This window comes from Gracilinanus agilis, chromosome 2 (assembly GCF_016433145.1).
Source record: "Gracilinanus agilis isolate LMUSP501 chromosome 2, AgileGrace, whole genome shotgun sequence".
NCBI classification, from domain to species: domain Eukaryota; kingdom Metazoa; phylum Chordata; class Mammalia; order Didelphimorphia; family Didelphidae; genus Gracilinanus; species Gracilinanus agilis.
The window spans coordinates 127,642,691-127,662,040 of NC_058131.1; the positions used below are offsets into that span (position 1 = coordinate 127,642,691).

At 33.5% G+C, this 19,350-nt stretch overlaps 1 protein-coding gene across 1 annotated transcript in view; it reads left to right on the top strand.

Moving 5' to 3' along the window:
• PLCB1 (phospholipase C beta 1) overlaps positions 1 to 19,350 on the top strand; it is an 821,547-nt gene that overhangs the window by 554,190 nt on the left and 248,007 nt on the right. Inside the window, exons 8-9 of the mRNA XM_044659490.1 lie at positions 7,682 to 7,782; positions 9,397 to 9,563. Of these exons, the coding sequence (XP_044515425.1) occupies positions 7,682 to 7,782; positions 9,397 to 9,563 (268 nt within the window). The remainder of the gene's footprint in view (positions 1 to 7,681; positions 7,783 to 9,396; positions 9,564 to 19,350) is intronic.

Genomic DNA, 19,350 nt, shown 5'->3' on the forward strand with positions numbered 1-19,350 from the left:
AAATATATAAGATCATAGATTTGGAGCTAGAAATGAGTTTAGAATTTATTTAACCTAAAGTGGTTCCCAAACTTTTTTGGCCTACCACCCCCTTTCCAGAAAAAATATTACTTAGCCCCCTGAAAATTAATTTTTTTTAAATTTTAATAGCAATTAATAGGAAAGATAAATGCACCTGTATCCATCACCGCTCCGCTGGATTGCTGCAGCACCCACCAGGGGGTGGTGGCGCCCACTTTGGGATTCACTGCATATAGCTGAGGGAACTGAGGCATAGAAGGTTTTGTTAAAATTTACCCAATGTCACACAAGTAATGAGAGGTGGATGTGGGATTAAAACCTAAGTCTTCTGACTTCCAGGTCTATTGTTCTTTTTATTGTACCACAGAAACTTTGGGCAAACAAAACCATATAACTCTCTGTTTCATATTTCAAGTAAATTTCCATTCTTTCCAACCGCAGGCATGGGATTTAATTAGTCCCACTTCAAAGGACATTCAATAAGATTTTAAGGATTTGAAGTTTTATAAAATCGAATAAACATCTCTAGTGACTAAAAGATAATGCAAATATTCTAAACAAAGACAACAATGCCTACCTACAGCATTTATTTATTTTCCTAAATCAGTCTATATTTTAGAATGTAAACTTTATTCATTTCAAATGTAATTAGTTTCAGGAGTTCTACTGAATTCTTTTTTATTCATATCAAGATGTGAAAGACAGAATCTGTTCCAAAGTAAGGAAATACAGAGTTAAATTGCCATTTTGTGTCCACATCAACAATATATGTTTGATTTCCTGACCTACCATTACAACAGCCATAGAAAACATTTTCCAGTCAATAGAACAGATTCCATGAGACTAAAGAAGAAAGGTATGAAGCACTTTATAAAAGGGAAAAAAATCATTGGAGGAGTTTTAAATAGGATTGCTTCTCTGTAGCCATTTTCTTCAGAAGCCTTTTCCCCTAATTTTAATTGTGTTACATGAATGGATATGTTACAATGATGCACAGTGATTTCTGTTGAGTTTTTCCCCTAGTCTTTGTCTTTGTGTCTGCTTTACTTGCATCCTAAAAATACAATTCTAAGTGTCTTCCCCAGATTTCCTATCTTCCTCTAACCCCTGCCACATTTTTAACTTAATTTCGAAACAGTAGCTTTTCCTCAAGGCAGCAAGATGAGATGCCTACTAGTCATTTGTAAAAAAGACCAGTGCCTTTGCCTTTCTTAAGTCCTTTAAAGTGTTTTTCCCCTATATTTAGAAAATGAGGTTTTCAACACCAATTCCTTAGATTTTAGATTGGTACCATTTTGCAATTTTGCATTTAAGGACCATTAACATGAACAGAGTGAAGCAATAATTGGAAAAGTTTCTGCTAATTTTCTTGTAGCACCAGTATAAGAACACATAGCTATTGTTTTTTAATGAATGCAAATTAAATTTCTCTGGGTGTGGAAAGGAATGCAAAAGATGATCTGAACTGTTGACTGATGGACCAATTAATAGAGTGGATAATTCTATATGTATCAGTTCCTTTTACTAATAATGAGATGCAAACCAATAACCCTTTTGTGATTTTTAGCCAGAGAGAGAGAGGCTTGGACCCCTTAAAAGTTACATGATCTCCCCAGGTTCCCAAGCACTACTATATGTCAAAGGCAAGAGGCTATCACACTGCTTCCTCCAAATTCACAAATACCTTACTCCATTTTTAAAAAATCTTACTTGGGCTGACCATTTTCTACAAGAAAGAAAACTAATATTTTTTTAGCTGCAAAGACTTTAATGTTATTAATTTGAAAGTTGTATTAAACTGCCATCTCCAGGTCAACTGAGGGTGTGTTCCCTGTTCCCACATCCTGTTTTTACCACGGACCAATAAGCATTTCAAAGTAATTATTGTTACTTTTAAAATTATATGTTTCTTTACGAAAAGAAAATCCTGTTTAGTACAGCGTTCAAATTGTAGTTGAATACCACACAGACTATTATGCCCCTTATTATCATTTCACTTTTTAACTATTGCATTTAGCTTCTATTTTTTTAAACTACATTAAAGAAGCAGTTAAAAACAGATTATATTCATTGAATTTACTGAGAAACTGTAATCCAAAGACTTGTCAGGGAGAGAAAAGTTGATAATAGCTCCCTGTCTCATATACACAATAGAGTAAAAGCCTACTCATAGTCATTGTGCATTAGGTTAACAAAACTAATCTGCCAGATTTATTCTTTCTAGAGTGTCTTCTACCTTCTCTTTATAGTCTCCTACTGCCTGCCTAATAGTACTCAACCTTTTCCTGCCCCAGGAATCATCATCACTCATTCTCTGCTGCAATGTGTGGGTTTAGTATGTTCAAATCTTCTTTCTGAAAACTTTGCTCACAGCACAGCCACAAAATTGAGCAAGAGGTTTTTTCCCTTCCCTTTCTCTCATGAAACACTTTTCCTGTCTCTGTGCCTGGTCCTGACTATCTTCCATAACTATAATTTACTTACTCCTCACCACTTCCTCTTAGAATTTCTAAATTCCTTTAAGGTTCAGTTCAGATATAACCTCCTTTGGAGAAAAAAAAATTTTTTTTCTTGATCAGGATAGGAAGCTATGAAGAGATGAGCCAGGGAGCAACAGCCAGCAAATACTGCCCACCTTACAACTGCCAGAACAACATTTGGGAATATGTACCCAGTAGTCACCATGAAAACAGTAGAGAATACTGTATACCAGTTCAGTCTTAGCAGTCTCCATAATAAGTATTGGGATCCAGTAGAGCAGTGATCCCATCAAAGACATCTCAATGAGAGCAACACTATGACATTGCCAGAAAATATTGATGATCCTACAGAATCTGAGATACCTGAAAACTATGTCCAGTGAAGCAGCATTAGGAGGAAACTACTAGACCATCAAGGAATAAATCCAGAGGGAGCAATGTGATCTTCAGAAGATATAAACAACTTTTCAGACTGCCCTTGACTTTGGGGGACTATATGAGGCACTGCCAATGTTATAAATCTAACTCCTTTGCCTTCCAGTATATTATCTAAGCCTTCTAATCACTTAATGTAGAAACTATGTAATTTTGACTATGGTTCCATGATATTTAAATTGTTTCTTTTTGGCCACTTATAGTATTTTCTCCTTGATCTGGAAGTTCTGGAATCTGGCTATTGTATTCCTGGAAGTTGTCACTTGGAGATATATTTCAAGAGATTATTCTAAAATCAATTTTTGTTTTACCCACTTGTTCAAGAAAATCATGGCAGTTTTTATTGATAATTTCCTATAACATGTCTATGAGTTTTTTTAGTCATAGCTTTCAGGTAGTCTTATAATTCTTAAGTTGCCTCTCCTGTATCTTATTTTCCAGCTTGTTTGTTTTGCCAATGAGATATTTCATATTTTCTTCTATTTTTTTCATTCTTTTGATTTTTGTTTTATTGTTTCTTGGTGTCTCGTGAACTCATTAGCTTCCACTTGCTCAATTCTACTTTTCAAGAAATTCTTTTCTGCATTGGATTTTTGTACCTCTTTTTCTGTTTGACCAATTCTGCTTTTTAATGTATTACTTTTTTTCCAGTATTTTAGTGCCTCTTTTTGGAAGCCATAGACTCTTTTCTTGCTTTGATTTAATTTCTTTTCCTCATTTTTCCTGTTCCTTTCTTATTTGATTTTTGAAATCCTTTTTGAGCTCTTCTGGCATCTGAGACCAATTTCCAATTTTATTTGAAGTTTTACATATATATTTTCATATCTTTACATATGTCTTTGATCTCATTGTCCCCTTCTGAGTTTGTGCCTGGCCCTTCATTATCTCCTCATTAATTTTCTAAGGTTAGATTTTCCATAATGTTTTCTTATTTCCCCAGCCTTTTTCTTGACTTTTATTTTTTTTCTTAAAGGTGGTCTCTATTCTCAGGGTAGAGGGGGAATAATTGATTCTTTAGCATACTCCCCAACCCTTTTTCTCCTCAAGCCTCATATATCATCCCTTATATAATAATAAGAAAATAGAGGTAAATCTTCATGCTCTCTCTCTTCTCTGACCTAATTTGTACATCAAAACTCTCTCATTTCATTCTTGTTTCTTTTATCCTCCTCCTAGTTTATGATAAAGAGATAGCATTGTAACATTTTCTCAATGTGTGTACCCTTGATTTCATCCTCTCTCACTTCTTCCATCAGATCACCCACATTTCGGCAGCAGCAGCAATAGCAGCATTGCCATCATATTTATCATATCACTATCACCATCATGTGTTTTGCCTTTGACTATTTCTCTGTCTTTGACTCTTCAGTTTTGTTTTCTTGCTATGACTCTCTTTAAATTCTTCCAATCTGTTAGCTCAATCTTTGTTACCTACAATCATGTTCAGTACTCTATGCTTCAAAAACTTCTGACTTGATTAACAAAACAGTAAACAAGGAATGAGTTTTGCCCATAAAATAAAGCCTTGCTGGATACGCTTTATCCCTTGAGCAACACTGCTCAAGGAAAACCATTGAATAAACTGTGTACCTTACTCATCCATTCCCAGAGAATAAGAAAGGTGAGAAAATGTATCAACTATATGTAAAGCAATTTCTGAACTGATTAGCTAAATGTTTAGATAGTTGACATTGATAAATGGGGATTTTATAACCCAATCAGTTTTAAGATTTTAATAAGTATAAAAAGTAAGAGATTTTAGTTTATATATAATTAAATAGTTTATACCCTCATATATACATATATAATTAAATAGCCTGGCAAGTTGATTTGAAGACTTCAAATGTATCTTCCACTTTATCCTTGATATGAATTCTTGGTTCATGATTTCAAACTGGTACTGTTTTGTTGTTGTTGTTGGTCAGTTCTTATACTTGTATCTGACTCTTTATAACCCCACTTGGGATTTTTTGGTAAAGATATTGAAAGTGGTTGCTATTTCCATCTCTAACTCTTTTTACAAGTGAGGAAAATGAGGCAAAATTAAGTAACCTCTCCAGTGTTGGACAGCTAGTAGGTGTCTGAGACCAGATTTGAAGTCAGCGAGATGAGTCTTCCCAAGTTCAAACCACTCTACCACCTACCTGCCTGTCCCAAGTTCTCAATTCCCAAGACATAATGGTCATTAATATATATATATATATATATATATATATATATATATATATATATATAATCTCCTTTATGGCTTCTTGTATAGTTGACCACAATTCTTTGGAATTCTCTATGGCAAAAACAAAAATTTAAAATTAAAAAGAATATTCTCCTCTTCCCTATGACATTATCTGGAAAAAGAAAGGTTTTTAATCATTTAATTTATTCAGCAAATATCTCTTGATCTTCAACTTTCTAAGGCACTGAACTAGGCACTCTGTTATCATTTTCCAGACAATATGTTAAGAACTACCTTAAAATAAATATTTACACATTTCTGAAATAATACATATTTCAAAACTGATATGAATATAAGGGGAAGAAATTGTGTTTTGCCAGCTAGGCCTGACAATGAAAATAGACTTAACAGATGTACCTGAAACAGGAAAGGTTATTAAAAAAATGTCCTTCCTATTAACAAAAGCATGAATGCCTCCTTCCGGTTTGCATGGTAACACAGAATAATAGTGAAATAAATTATAAAAACTATTTCCTACATTAACTATTTACTTCCTAAACAAAGAGTATCAAAAGTATGCAGTGGTAAAATACTTTTTTAATCTATGAAACTTAATTGACGAATGATAAGAATACTACTTGTTATGAGTTTGGTAAAATGTTAATTAAAATAAAATTTGAATATGTTTTCATGTTGATATTAGTTATGTCTACTGTACTCTTCAGTTCTTTGGTGAATATATTTTATTCCAGTAGTGCCTACTCTTATGGGTAACTTAAATATTACTAGGTTTAGAACAGTGATTCCCAAAGTGGGCACTACCGTCCCCTGGTGGGTGCTGCAGAGATCCAGGAGAGCGGTGATGGCCACAGGTGCATTTATCTTTCCTATTAATTGCTATTAAAATTTAAAAAAATTAATTTCCTGGGGGCTAAGCAATATTTTTTTTCTGGAAAGGGGGTGGTAGGCCAAAAAAGTTTGGGAACCACTGGTTTAGAGAAAGGGGAGAAGGAGGACTGGCTGGACAGGGATAACAGACTGGACTACCAAACCGGGGAAACTCAAACCCCACCAAAGAACAAGGATTAGGAGATTATGGATTGGCAGTTGAGACCAACTGCCACCACAGATCCACCTAGCCTGGGAGTCTGTGAAACTAACAAGTGAGTAGACTGGGACCAACGATTTATAAAGACAGTTTTAATTAGATAAACTTTGGTTTTGAAGGAAGGGAAAGGGATGTCTATTCTAACAACCTATGGGCAAGTCTCTGGGTCAAGGAAGGAACTTATCTACACTAAGTTAAAGGCTACATCAAGGCACAGCTGGACTATCCACTATATACCACTATGGATGGAAGTGGGATCCTCACTGCTGAGTCCCATCCAAGTCCAGCAATGATACAGCTCTCCGAGGTCCTCGGCCAGTAGTCCTTGAGATGGGTAAGGTTAGGGAGTTGAGGTGGCCAGCAGTCCAGGTCATGTTTGACATTCTTGACCTAACTTCCCACAGGCAGATGATTCTTCCTTTAGGATACCAGGATACAAACTCCACTTTCCCTGAGGTCTCCCACTGAGTCAGCTGGTCAGCTGCAACTTGCGCTCAGCCAATACATAGTCCATTCCAGGAGAGAGAGCACTTCCTGCTTCCCCATTCCATTTAGAATTCTCCATCCTTGCTTGATAAGCCTCCTAATAATACCAAATCTTAAACATTTACACCCTACTTTATTAATTTATCTACAACATTACATTCATCCAATGGCTAATGGTGGAGTGATTCGTTCCCAGTGAGCTACAAGATACAATGAATAGTTGTTCCCTAGATATGTTCAAAATGTCCACATTGGCTTTAAAAAAATTTCTCTTTTTTAAAGGTTCATTTATTTAATTAATTAATTTAGAATGTTTTTCCATAGTTAAATGAATCACCTTCTTTCCCTTCCCTCCTTCTATTCCCCCCTCCCATAGCCAATGGGCATTTCCCCTGGGTTTAACATGTGCCACTGATCCAGACTTATTTCCATATTATTAACATTTGTACTAGGGTGATTGTTTAGAGTTTACATCTCCAATCATATCCCCATCGAACCATGTGATCCAACAGCTGTTTTTCTTCTGTATCTCTACAGATATTTTTCTTATATCTGTAGATATGTTTTTTTTCTCATAAGTCCCTCAGAGTTGTCCTGGACCATTGCACTGCTGCTAGTACAGAAGTCTATTATATTCAATTGTGGCATAGTGTATCTGTCTTTGTGTACATTGTTCTCCTGGTTCTGCTCCTTTCACTCTGCATCAATTCCTGGAGGTCTTTCCAGTTCAAATGGAATTCCTCCAGTTCATTATTCCTTTGAGCACAGTAGTATTCCATCACCAACAGATACCACAATTTGTTCAGCCATTCTCCAATAGAAGGGCATCCCCTCATTTTCCAATTTTTTACCACCACAAAGAGTGTGGCTATAAATGTTTTTTTACAAGTCTTTTTCCTTATGATCTCTTTGGGGTATAAACCCAGCAATTTAAAAAATATTTCTTGTTTTCATTTGTCTCTTTTTTTTCCTTCTCAGAATGACTCAATACCACAAGAGGACTTCACTCCAGAAGTGTACAGAGTTTTCTTAAACAATCTTTGTCCTCGACCTGAAATTGATAACATCTTTTCTGAATTGTAAGAAATTCTTTTAAAATCTGACTTTTTTTAAAATTCACTTAATAATGGTAGGTTGGGAATCTGAGTTTAGGGAAATTACACAGCTATGAGAATAGGTTAATAATATGCACTCATTGATCATGTTGTTGTTCCTTAGGAATATCTATTAGTCTAAATTGATAGACATTTTCTATGTACAATTGTATTCTTCTGATGTGATTCTTTATGGCTTTAGCATTATGGAAAACAGATGCAATATAGTAGAAAGAAGAGAAGATTGAGAAAGTACACAAATTGATATTAATCTCTTTGGAGTCTAGTCCCTTAAAATTAATTTCCTCAACTGTAAATGAGGAGACTAAATTATATAATTTTAAGACCCCTTGTTTCTATTAAATTCAATTATTCTATTTATACTAATAAATGAAGATTGTCTCTGCTCTTAGTAGACACGTTCATGTAAGCTAGAGTTTGTGCATAATTCTAATAAAGGAGGAATTGAAGCTTACTGAAGAATATTCCAGGACTTGAATGTCCATTTCCCAGGTGCCTTGATTGGTTGCTCCACCGAGATACTACACCCCTCTTCTTAGTTCTGGCTCCCTGCCTAATGAAACTGCTGTATGCAGTCATCAGTCCCCTCCCTTGATTTTTACCTTGAATTTGAGAGTGTTCTTTAAAGATTAGCAACTTTAGCTTTGGTGAAACTGTGAATAAATCAAGATTGTGTTAGATAGCATCTACTAAACTATTCTCTATTCTCTATAGTTTATTGTTTCAGTAATAAAACCTTATATATATGAGAAAAATATATGAAAAACAATTTATGTAAAAGTATAAAAATAGAAATTTTATATCTTGTCTGCAATTAAAATCTAATAAAGAAATAGTTGAAGATGATTGAAAGGATAACTGTCTTCAAAAAGAGAAAGTATTAGGGCCTCATATACTTGAAGCACATTTTTAGTTATTTTTGCAATATTTATTATGATCAAACATATTAGAGAATTAGGTCCCAGGATATTAAAAAGATTACTTACAGTAGATATTATCTCTGTTCTTAAAGAGATGATAATCTTCCTATTTGGGAAATAGAAGCTTTAGATATATATATATTGATGTTTATAATTCCCCTTGCGAGTGAAAGAAAAACATGACAGAATTTGCTCACCTTTCAGTTGCCATAAATAAGTACATCCTTACGGAAATAAACTGGATATGGGAAGCTGGTGATTCAGCCAAAAATTTAAGTGCACTGCACAAACCATATCTATATTTCCATTTCCCTCTTAAAGAAGTTTATACTTTGGAATATATATAGCAGCATGAACTCCTAGACATTTTTGTTTATTTGCATATGTTTGGTGGTATTCTTGAGCATGCCCATTCCATGATAAACATTTTAGAAGAAGTTTACAGTGTGCAGTTATATTTTGAATCCTAAACATAATTACAAACATAACATGGGGCAACATGAAAGTTTTATTTTATTTTTTTTTACATGAGCCCTTTTTCTTTGAGATATAATCTAAACAGTGCCCAACACTTAGGGGCAGTTAATAAATTCTTGTTTTTGATTAAATCAGTATGACTTCTTGAAAAAATTCATTTTTTTCTTTTACTTATTTTTAGCGGTGCCAAGAGTAGACCGTATCTTACTGTTGATCAAATGATGGAGTTTATCAATTTAAAGCAACGTGATCCCCGACTCAATGAAATCCTTTATCCACCCTTAAAACAGGAACAAGTCCAACTACTGATCGAGAAGTATGAACCTAACAATTCCTTAGCAAAAAAAGGTCAGTAGGATTTATTTCACACATTTCCAAGACCCTTCTTTGGAACTATGATTTAATTATTTTGCAATCATTTCAAATACCATTAGAGACTATAACCTCGTGACAAATTGATAGCCTTTAGGTCTGAGACATGTATTATTCTTCTTTCCTCCTAATATTTGTCATTAGGAATTGCTTGTGTGTTTCTGCTATGAAAATTGTTTGTATAAATATTTAGAAATAATTCTTTGCTTTTAGTTAGGAAACTTATGAAATGCCACAAGTCATTAATATTGAAAAATAGATAATAAAATTTAGTGACAGATGGTAAGCCATGGTGATAAGATATAAGTCTTTTACTCTTAGCTTTTATCAATCATCACTGGGGGTATGTTTTTCTTTGAGAAATGTTACTCTTGAACATCTTGAAGATATTGTTTTCTCTGCTCTAACTTTCTTTGGTTAACCTTGGTTTCAAAAGAAGCATGAAGTTTTAATTCATATCACAACACAAAGATTTTCACCAAAGCACTGAATATAAAAATAGCAAATTAATACCCGATTTTCCCATTCCCTAATGGATTCTTTTTCACATGGTTGTACCTTTGCATTCCTAAACTGTTTAGAATTTCCTAAAACATAATAGTTGTGATAAATTTAATTGTTATTCCTGAATAGGAATTTTGATGACTAACATAGGGATATCAGAGACATGATTCTTTGCTGCCTGGAAATGATTCTAATGCAAGCATTTTTTGTTTCTCTAAAAATATTACTATGATAAAATTATAAAAATATAATTGCAGGAAGTCATCAGTTACATGTCATAGTATAATGCATGTATAAAATCTCAAAAGGCTTCTCTCTCAAAGTCTTATTTAGTTGTCTCAGAAACATTTTAAGTAAGAAAATCAGGATGTTATTTCAAAATATTCTTTAAATTAAAAACTTTATTTTTAGTTGTGATTGTAATGTAAATTTGAAATATTTGTGAATGATTCCGTTGTCAAAACCATGAAGTCATCAAGAAGCTTAGTTGAACTTCAAATCATCACAATGCTGTGATTCTATTGGTATAAATACTTCTTCACATTGACAATCCCTCAACTCCTTAGAACAAAATCATTTTAAGTCCCTTTAGCCAAAATTCAGTCATCTCATGGCCAAGCAAAGAGCTTCAAATAATGAGCTTTATAAAATTTAACTAAGTTGGTCATTAGGTGACAAATATGCTGTCTATCACTTAAGTCACTGTCGGTTTCTTTTATGACATGTCCACAACACTTCCTTATTTTCATTTGGTCAAGGAGACAACTAAATAGTGAAGTGATATGAATTATCCAATATTATAAAAGGAACATGACCAGAGAGAAAGTGCAACTCTTTCTTTTTATTTACCCTTTATTCACTATTTCCTGATCCTATAGCTACCTAATAAAAATAATTATTGGGTTGGTTTTGACCTTCATAATCAAAGTTGGGCTATATAATATGCTTATGTTTTATTCCTTCTTACATTTTCTACTTTCCCAAATCAGAACAGCAATTTTATGAAAAATCTTAGAAACCTATAATAATGGTTTCAGTGTGACCTTTGCCACTTACTAGCTGAGTGTTGAAATAAGTGACCTGATACAAAATGGCCACAGGAAGTAAGCTTCTGCTGTCCTCAGTGTCCAGAAATCAATGGACCCCCTTGGAATCCAAGTGTCCCTTTTTAAGCATTCCTCCCCATTCCAAAATGGGAGCCCATACAGTTCCATGCATGTACTAAGCTGCTGTACAAAGTCTTTGCATGGCCAGACCCTTTGCAAATCACTCATTCCCTCTATTCTGTTCTAATATTGTCCATGGATAAGTCATTTAATTTCTCCATAACTCAGTCTTCTGATCCATAAAAAGGGGATAATGATCCTTAAGCTCCCTACCCCTCCAGTGTTATAAGGATGAATTGAATTTTTATATAAACATAAATGTTGGTTTTCTACCATAAAGTTCAACATAAAAGTAAGCTATTGTTATTGTCATTATTATAATTGTTGTCATTAATTATCCTATCCAACATCTGCTCAGAAGTACAACTCAGAATTTCCAAATTCCTTATAGTTATATAGAAGAAAAGTTTCCTTTTTTTTATTTTGGAAATTTTATTTAATTAATTATTTTAAAATATTTTACATGGTTACATGATTTATGTTCTTTCACTCCCCTCCTTCATCCCCTTTCATAGCCAACATGCAATTCCACTGGGTTTTACATGTGTCATTTATCAGGACCTATTTCCATATTATTGAAATTTGCACTAGAGTGATAGTTTAGAGTCTACATCCCCAATCATATCCCCATGAACCCATGTGATCAAGCACTTGTTTTTCTTTTGTGTTTTTGCTCCCACGCTTCTTTCTCTGGATGTGAATAGCATTCTTTCTCCTAAGTCACTCAGAATTGTCCTAAATCATTGCATTGCTGCTAGGAGAGAAGTCCGTTACATTTGATTATACCACATTGTGTCCATCTCTGTGTATAAGGTATTCCTGGTTCTGGTCCTTTCACTCTGCATCAATTCCTGGAGGTCATTCCAGTTTGCATGGAATTTCTCCAGTTCATTAAGAAGAAAAGTTTCTTAATCAAATATTCTTCCACCAAAAACCTTCTCTAATATGCCATTGTGAACTGGAGACAATTCTAGGTTATTGAAACTTTTAACAGAACAGTGAATTCTGTGGTGGTCTCAGTATGCTTACAAAGGTACATAGTATGCATTGCCTAACTAAACTGAGAGAATAATCATTAGAATGTTTATGCCCAATTGGGAAATTATTTTCAGACTCTACAACTCAAGAACTGGGAATGAGCATAGGTTTCTGATTTGTTTAGGGACAAGAGTCTCCCAAATCTAGGAAATCATAGGTCTATATGATTAGTAAATAGAAAGAATCTTAAAGATCATCCAGACTAACCCAGTCATTTTGCAAATGAAAAAACAGGCTTAGAGAATTGAATTTGTTTATCAAAAGTCATTCAGCTGAGTAACCAAAATAAGTTTTGAATGTAAGTCTTCAGCTAAAACATCTAGTACTCTTTTTCCTCAAGCTGTACTCAAAAATCTTTCGAAATTTATTTCAGTGATGGTGATTTTTTCTATCACATATTTGCATTTTTCAAATTAAAAGGTTAATTTCTCTGATCAACCATGTTTATTGTAAGAAGGTAGTTACATTTTTAATATTAGTTACAAAGTTATGTAAAAAAATAATGGTTTCAACTCACTTACATACTGTTTTATGCTTAGAAAATACCTGCCCATACATTACTTCATTAGAGTCTCACAAAAATAGTATGAGGGAGGTAAGGCAGTTATTATCCCTACTTATCAGATAATAATAATTCTAATAATACTGATGAGGAAGAATGACATATACTCAGAATATTTGATAAATGTGTTAAAAAGTATAGAAGTAAGTTGGTTTTGGAATGATCAAAAATATCTTAGTTAAAATTCAAAACACAATTCTAAAGGATGAGAACAAGTATATTCTTATGGATGTGTTGAGTATAACTAGAAGCGGTTTATCTCCAAAGGGAGCTTATAAAATAGCTAAGTTTTAGGAGCAGAATTAAAGGAAACACACAAAAAACATCTAACTGAATTCAACCAATAATATCTTGACAAATAAAGCATCAAACAAGTGGCTGAGTCATGTGGATTTACTCATAGAAATGGAAGGGATTATGATAGCTATTGAGGATCAAGCCATTGCCATGACAAATTACAGAAAGATTATTCACAAGACCCAGACATATTGATTGGTTCAGACTGTGAAATAAAATAGGGAAGCTGTGCAACATATCTGCAAGTTACCAAAATTTAGCATCTACTTGAAATCTTAAAATGATGTATTATATGACTAGAATTAATGTGGGAAGGGAAAGGAGCAAGTATTTATTAAGAAAAATTTGCTAAGTATTTTACAAATATTGCCTCATTTGATTCTCTCAATAACCCTAGGAAGTAGAGATTATTACTCTACTCATTTTACAGTTGAGGGAACTGAGAAAGATAGAGGATAAGTGATTTGTCCAGGATCACAAATCCATTAAGTGTCTGAGGCTGAATCTGAAATTATTTTCTGACTCCAGAACATATATATGTGCGTATATATATATATGTATATATATATATGTACACACACACACACACATATATATATATATCATAGTCCTAACAACTGACAGCTGACAACAAATCCACACTAAGCATGAACTTTAAAATATCCATATGAATTCAACAAGTAAACAATGCTGTGACCGAAGAATTATTAAAAGAGAACTTTTAAAAACTTTTTAGATATAACATTGAATCATGAAAGTTAGGAACAATTTGTTTAACCAATGCAACTACATCAAATATTTTTCATTTCTCAATCATGTAGAATGAAAAGCTTTCGAAATGTAAAAACCCATCAGATGAAATAAAAATCATGTGGTAATAGGATGAAATGTGTATCATCCCTTGACAACATGAAGTAGTTGCTAATCAGAATTAGGAAGAATTAGAATGAAATTACTTATTAGCTGTGTGACCTTGGGCAAGTCACTTAAACTATTTCATGACCAGTTTGCTCATCTAAAAATATTTATGATAATTATATGTCCAATTGAGTGTGTGAATTACTTGGGATAAGTAATAATTTTAATATTGTTTCATTTTGTTATGGCAATGCACTTAAGTGTTTGCTTGCGTTTAACAGTACTGATTCAGAATTTTGACTAATGAGATGAGACTATTGATGAGTTTCCCCCAACTGCTTTAGTTAGCTCTGTTTTCATTGAATACTAAATTTTATAAAACATATACCCATTTCATTGATATCTCTTTGGGGTCTTAAATTTTGTGCTTTTTAAGAAGAGGATATTTTTCTCCAAAGGAACAAGGAAAAGTTATAACTCTGAAAGAGCACATATTGACTGTTAAAAATATTTCAGTGGCTGTTGATATAACAAAGTTAAGAGTTTTAAGGACCTTTCCAGTAATATATTGAAACAGAATCATTCACACTGAACTGTGAAGAAATTTGGAGAATACAGGAAAATATAATCTACACTGAAAAACACCCAAAACTGATAAACTACTGATGCAAAACAATAAATCTACAGTGAACAAGAAATTACCTCTAAAGAAACCTACCAGCTGAAAGGTTCTTATTGATTCTTCTATACAAGGAATTAGCTTCTATAAGTCAGAAAAAAATTGCTGATTGTTGTTATGAAGGAAAAAAATACTCACTCTGGAAGAGAAAATACAAGAGATGGAGTACCGAAGAATTTTTAAATGGTAATTTCTACTTTTGAAATACACTTTTTTTGTTCATAACTGAAAACTGATGGAAGAAGAATTACAGATGAACCTCATTAAACTGTTAAAGATCCACACATGCAAATATTTCTTCTTCCTGTTGTTTAACTTCCAGTTAACTTGGAAGTAGTGTCTCCATTGAAGGAATTACCTCTGATAAATGGATTGATAAGCTAAGAGGCAAAATTGCTCCAGTTTTATAGAAATTCCTAAACAAAGATGGAATACACACTATGCTACGGGTCATGAAAAGTTGATGAATTTAACCAAAAGATGGAAACAAACATACTTCAGTGACCCGGAAATTCTCCTGATTTAAACCTCATTTAAAACTAATCAGCTAAAATTAAAGCTAGAATAGGAAAAAATGAATTTGTTGTTCAAAAGAATGCTTAATAATCAATGTGATGTTTTCATACTGAATAATTAAAGAACAGATGTCAAATTCTTGTGAACTCAAAACTGAATCACTTACAATGAAACTGCAGCAAAAATATGACATTCAATTCCAAAACTTTTTAAAGACATAAAAAAAATTGTGAGGTTTATTTGATGTCAATACATTTTGTTATTTATTTTTTGTCCCAATTAATTTGCATTGGAACTGTATCTTACAGCTTTAGAAGGATCCAATTAGATAATATATGTGAAGTACCCTGCCCATCCTAAAGAGGTATATAAATGTTAGTCATCATTATCAGCAGTTTTACCATCTGTCCTGTCTCCTTTGGTATTATCCTGAAGAGAGTTTTGGTTAGTTTACATTTCAAGTCTCATACTTAATTACAAAAAGTAATTTTTTCCCACTTGTGACATAGTTGATAGAATGTTAAATATTTAAAAATAATAGTAGAATTAAATAGAAATGTGTTTTGCTTGACTTCATATGTATGATGAGTACCATATGAGGATAGAGGCTGGAGGGAAGGAGGGAATTTGGAACTGAACATTTTTTTTAAATGAATGTTAAAAAATAAAACAGAATGATAGCAGGAAAGGGGCTAATGATCATGCTGTCCTTTCCTTCAAGTAAACGCTGCTTTTCCAGAGATATATCAATTGACTACAGACACTCAAATTGTGTTGTGTCTGTGCAGTCTGACACAAAATTGCTGTCTGTTTTAGTGTCACAGAAACAGTTTAAAGCTTGCCACAGAGGATACTGTTCTCATGGAGTTCAGTTTATTTTTCAAACTTAAAAAGCATGCCCGATAAATGTCAGTGCTGCCGTTAAAAGCCATTTTTCTTTTTTTTTTTTTTTGTGACACTTTTGCACTATGCATCTTAAAAAAAAAGAAGACAAAAGTCAGCACTGATCTCTGTGTCTTTAAATCATACAACACAGATTTCATAGCTTTAAGATTGATATCTCTGAAATAGAAGTGTTTTTTTTTATCACTTGAACTCTCCAGAAGGTACTGAGTAACTCTAACATAATAAATGCAATTGGTATGTAATGGTAGCAGCAGTAGCTGCATCTGAGCCCTGAAGATTTAATCAATAACACAGTGTCTGAGGGCAAAATTTGACTCAAGTCAACTGCTAAACTAAAAGAAAACTTTATTATACCTTGCTCATCGATGTGCAACCTGAGGGTAGTTGATAGAATTCTGGACTTGTCAGGAAGACTTGTGTTCAGATCTTTACTCTGACAGTAGCTGTCTGCCAGAGAACTGGTCATCCAATCTCTCTGAGGCACATTTTCCTCATCTATAAAATGGGACTAAGGACAGCATCCTTTCTATTCTTATTTTGAGGTTGAAACAAGATGATACAGTCTGGCCTTTAATTTCTATATGTCAGCTATTATTCTTAATTTTTATTTTTGCTTTCTGGTGATGATCCTGGGATTATAAGATATTGCAGAATACCAAGGCAGTAAGTCCTGTGTATTCCTTCATTTTAACCAAGAGCATGTCTTGTGATCCAATTACAGAGAACATCGTGCCATATTAAAATTTGAATAATAATAAAAATAATAAAGCATGAAAGCTGAACTAGGAATCCTCTTGTAGCATTTGTTCAATAGGCACTACATTCATAATTTTTGAAGATGAAGAAGATGAAATAAACTCCCAAATTAACAATAAAATGTTTCTAGAAGCTTTAAATGAATAAAATTGTGCCCAGTCATAAGCAAACCTTTTGGTTACCAAGAGACCTTAGCCAGTGATCACTAGATCAATGGAAATATGTAAATAGACCATTTGGTCATGAATGTTTGTTTAGTATTTCTTTTAAAAAACATTGATATAACCACTATTATTTATACTAATTCTAGTTGAATCCTTGAACCAAGGAAAATATAGAGAAAGACAAATATTGTCATGTCACAAAATTATAGGATTGGAATGAACTCACGGGCAACTAAGTGATACAGTGGATAGTGTATATATTTGCAATCTGAAAGGCCTGAGTAAAAATTCTTCCACAAGTAGAAACACAGAAGAAAAACAACTTCTTGATCACATGTTTCAATGGGGATGTAGACTTTAAACAATCACCCTCATGCAAATATTAATAATTTGGAAATAAGTCTTGATCAATGATACATGTAAAATCCAGTGGAATTGCATGTTGGTTACAGTAGAGGGTAGAGGAGGAGAGAGAAATAATATGAATCATGTAACCATGGGAAAATATTCTAAATTAATTAAATAAATAAATGGATTTTATTTTTTAAAAATCCTTCCACAAATACTTACTGCTCTTTAACTCTGAACAAGTCTCTTGATCACTATCTGCCTCAATTTGCTCATATATAAATTGGAGATAAGAATAGCATCTATCACAGAGTTTCTGTCAAGATAAATTAAGATATCACCTGACTGTACTACTTTGGTACTACTATGGCTTCTACACTAGGAAATCCATTATTGGGAAATCCTTACCATTCTAAAAAATCCAATCAGCTTTGCTCTTCTACCTCATTACTATCTTCTGCCTCTCTTATTAGAAAGTAAAGTCATGAATTCTGAATGCTCCTATTTGAGGAGAAGTGTAGCTCAGGCATCTCAATTCTCACCTAATTGGAATACCTTGGAACTTTTTTAACTTCTTTGCTATACTCCCAATTTCTGTTACCACCCCCAATGTTCAACATCCTTTTTTGTGTTTTCTTTCCCCATTAAATTGTAAGCTCCTTGAGGGCAGGAACTATCTTTCTTACTTTTTTTTGTATTTTTATATCCTCAGAATTTAGTACAGTGCCTAGCACACAATAAGCACTTAGTAAAGTTATTGACATTAGCTATTGTGTAAAATGCTTTGCAAATCTTAAAGAGCTATATAAATGTTAGCTTAAAAACTCAAACTCTTAGCTGAGATCAATCAACAAACATTTATTAAAGAATTATTATGTGCTAAGCACTTTGCTGTTCTTTAATCATTTAGTCATGTTCCCCTCTTTTTTGACCTTACAGACCAAATGTCTATAGGGTTTTCTTGGCAAATACATTTGAGTGGGTTGCCATTTTCTTCTCCAGTTTTACTCAAGTAGGGCTTAAGTGATTTGCCCAAGGTCACAAAAACTAGTAAATTTTTGAGCTCAAATTTTAACTCTCATCTAACACGAGGTTCAGTGCTTAGTCTATCGCACTACCTAGCCATTAAGCACTAGGGATACAAAAACAGGTAAAGTCAATTACTTCATAAATAGTTTGCTTGAAGACCTTCAGTAAAATCAGAGAACCTCTCCCCATTCCATTTTTAAGTACCTTTTAATTATCAGGCAGTTTTTCTTTACCTAAATTTGTTTCTGCAACTTCTAGATCATGTACCCAGTAAAAAATTATCTAAAATAATTTGTGCTTGCCCTTGCCTTGCAAAGAGTTGATACTTAAATGGTTCTCAAAATGGATGCGCATTATAGTGGTTCAGAGCAAATTTGCCTCATTAACAAAGATTATAGAGGGATTCAAGCAGCCTGGATTGTGCTATAGGAAATTGCAAGTTTCTTTCATGATCACAGTCCATGGACAAAAGTCCATCCCCTTTCATATAAATATTATTCTGGAGATGACATTTATGTGACTGCAAGTCAAGAATACTATGGAGGATCTGAAAAAATTTAAATGAGCATCACTATATGGGCAATTGACAGGTACATAGTGGCAAAGAACATATTAACAAGAATATCTGAAGAACAATAACAAGGAATGTTATCAGGGAAATGTGCACTAAAATGAGAAGATGGGATAGTTCTTTAGTGATGAGGAAAAATTGGTAGAAAGCTTATACTCAGAATTTCAGGGCAAAGCAAGGAAAACTCCCCACCTGATGGGTTCCTCTCTACGATGAACTTGTGAAAGAGTACAGATAGGGGATACCTACAATAGTCAGTCAAATGAGAAAAAAAGAGAAGGGAAGGAAAAGGAAGGGAAGGAAAGGGAAGAGAAGGGAAGGGAAGGGAAGGGAAGGGAAGGGAAGGGAAGGGAAGAGAAGGGAAGGGAA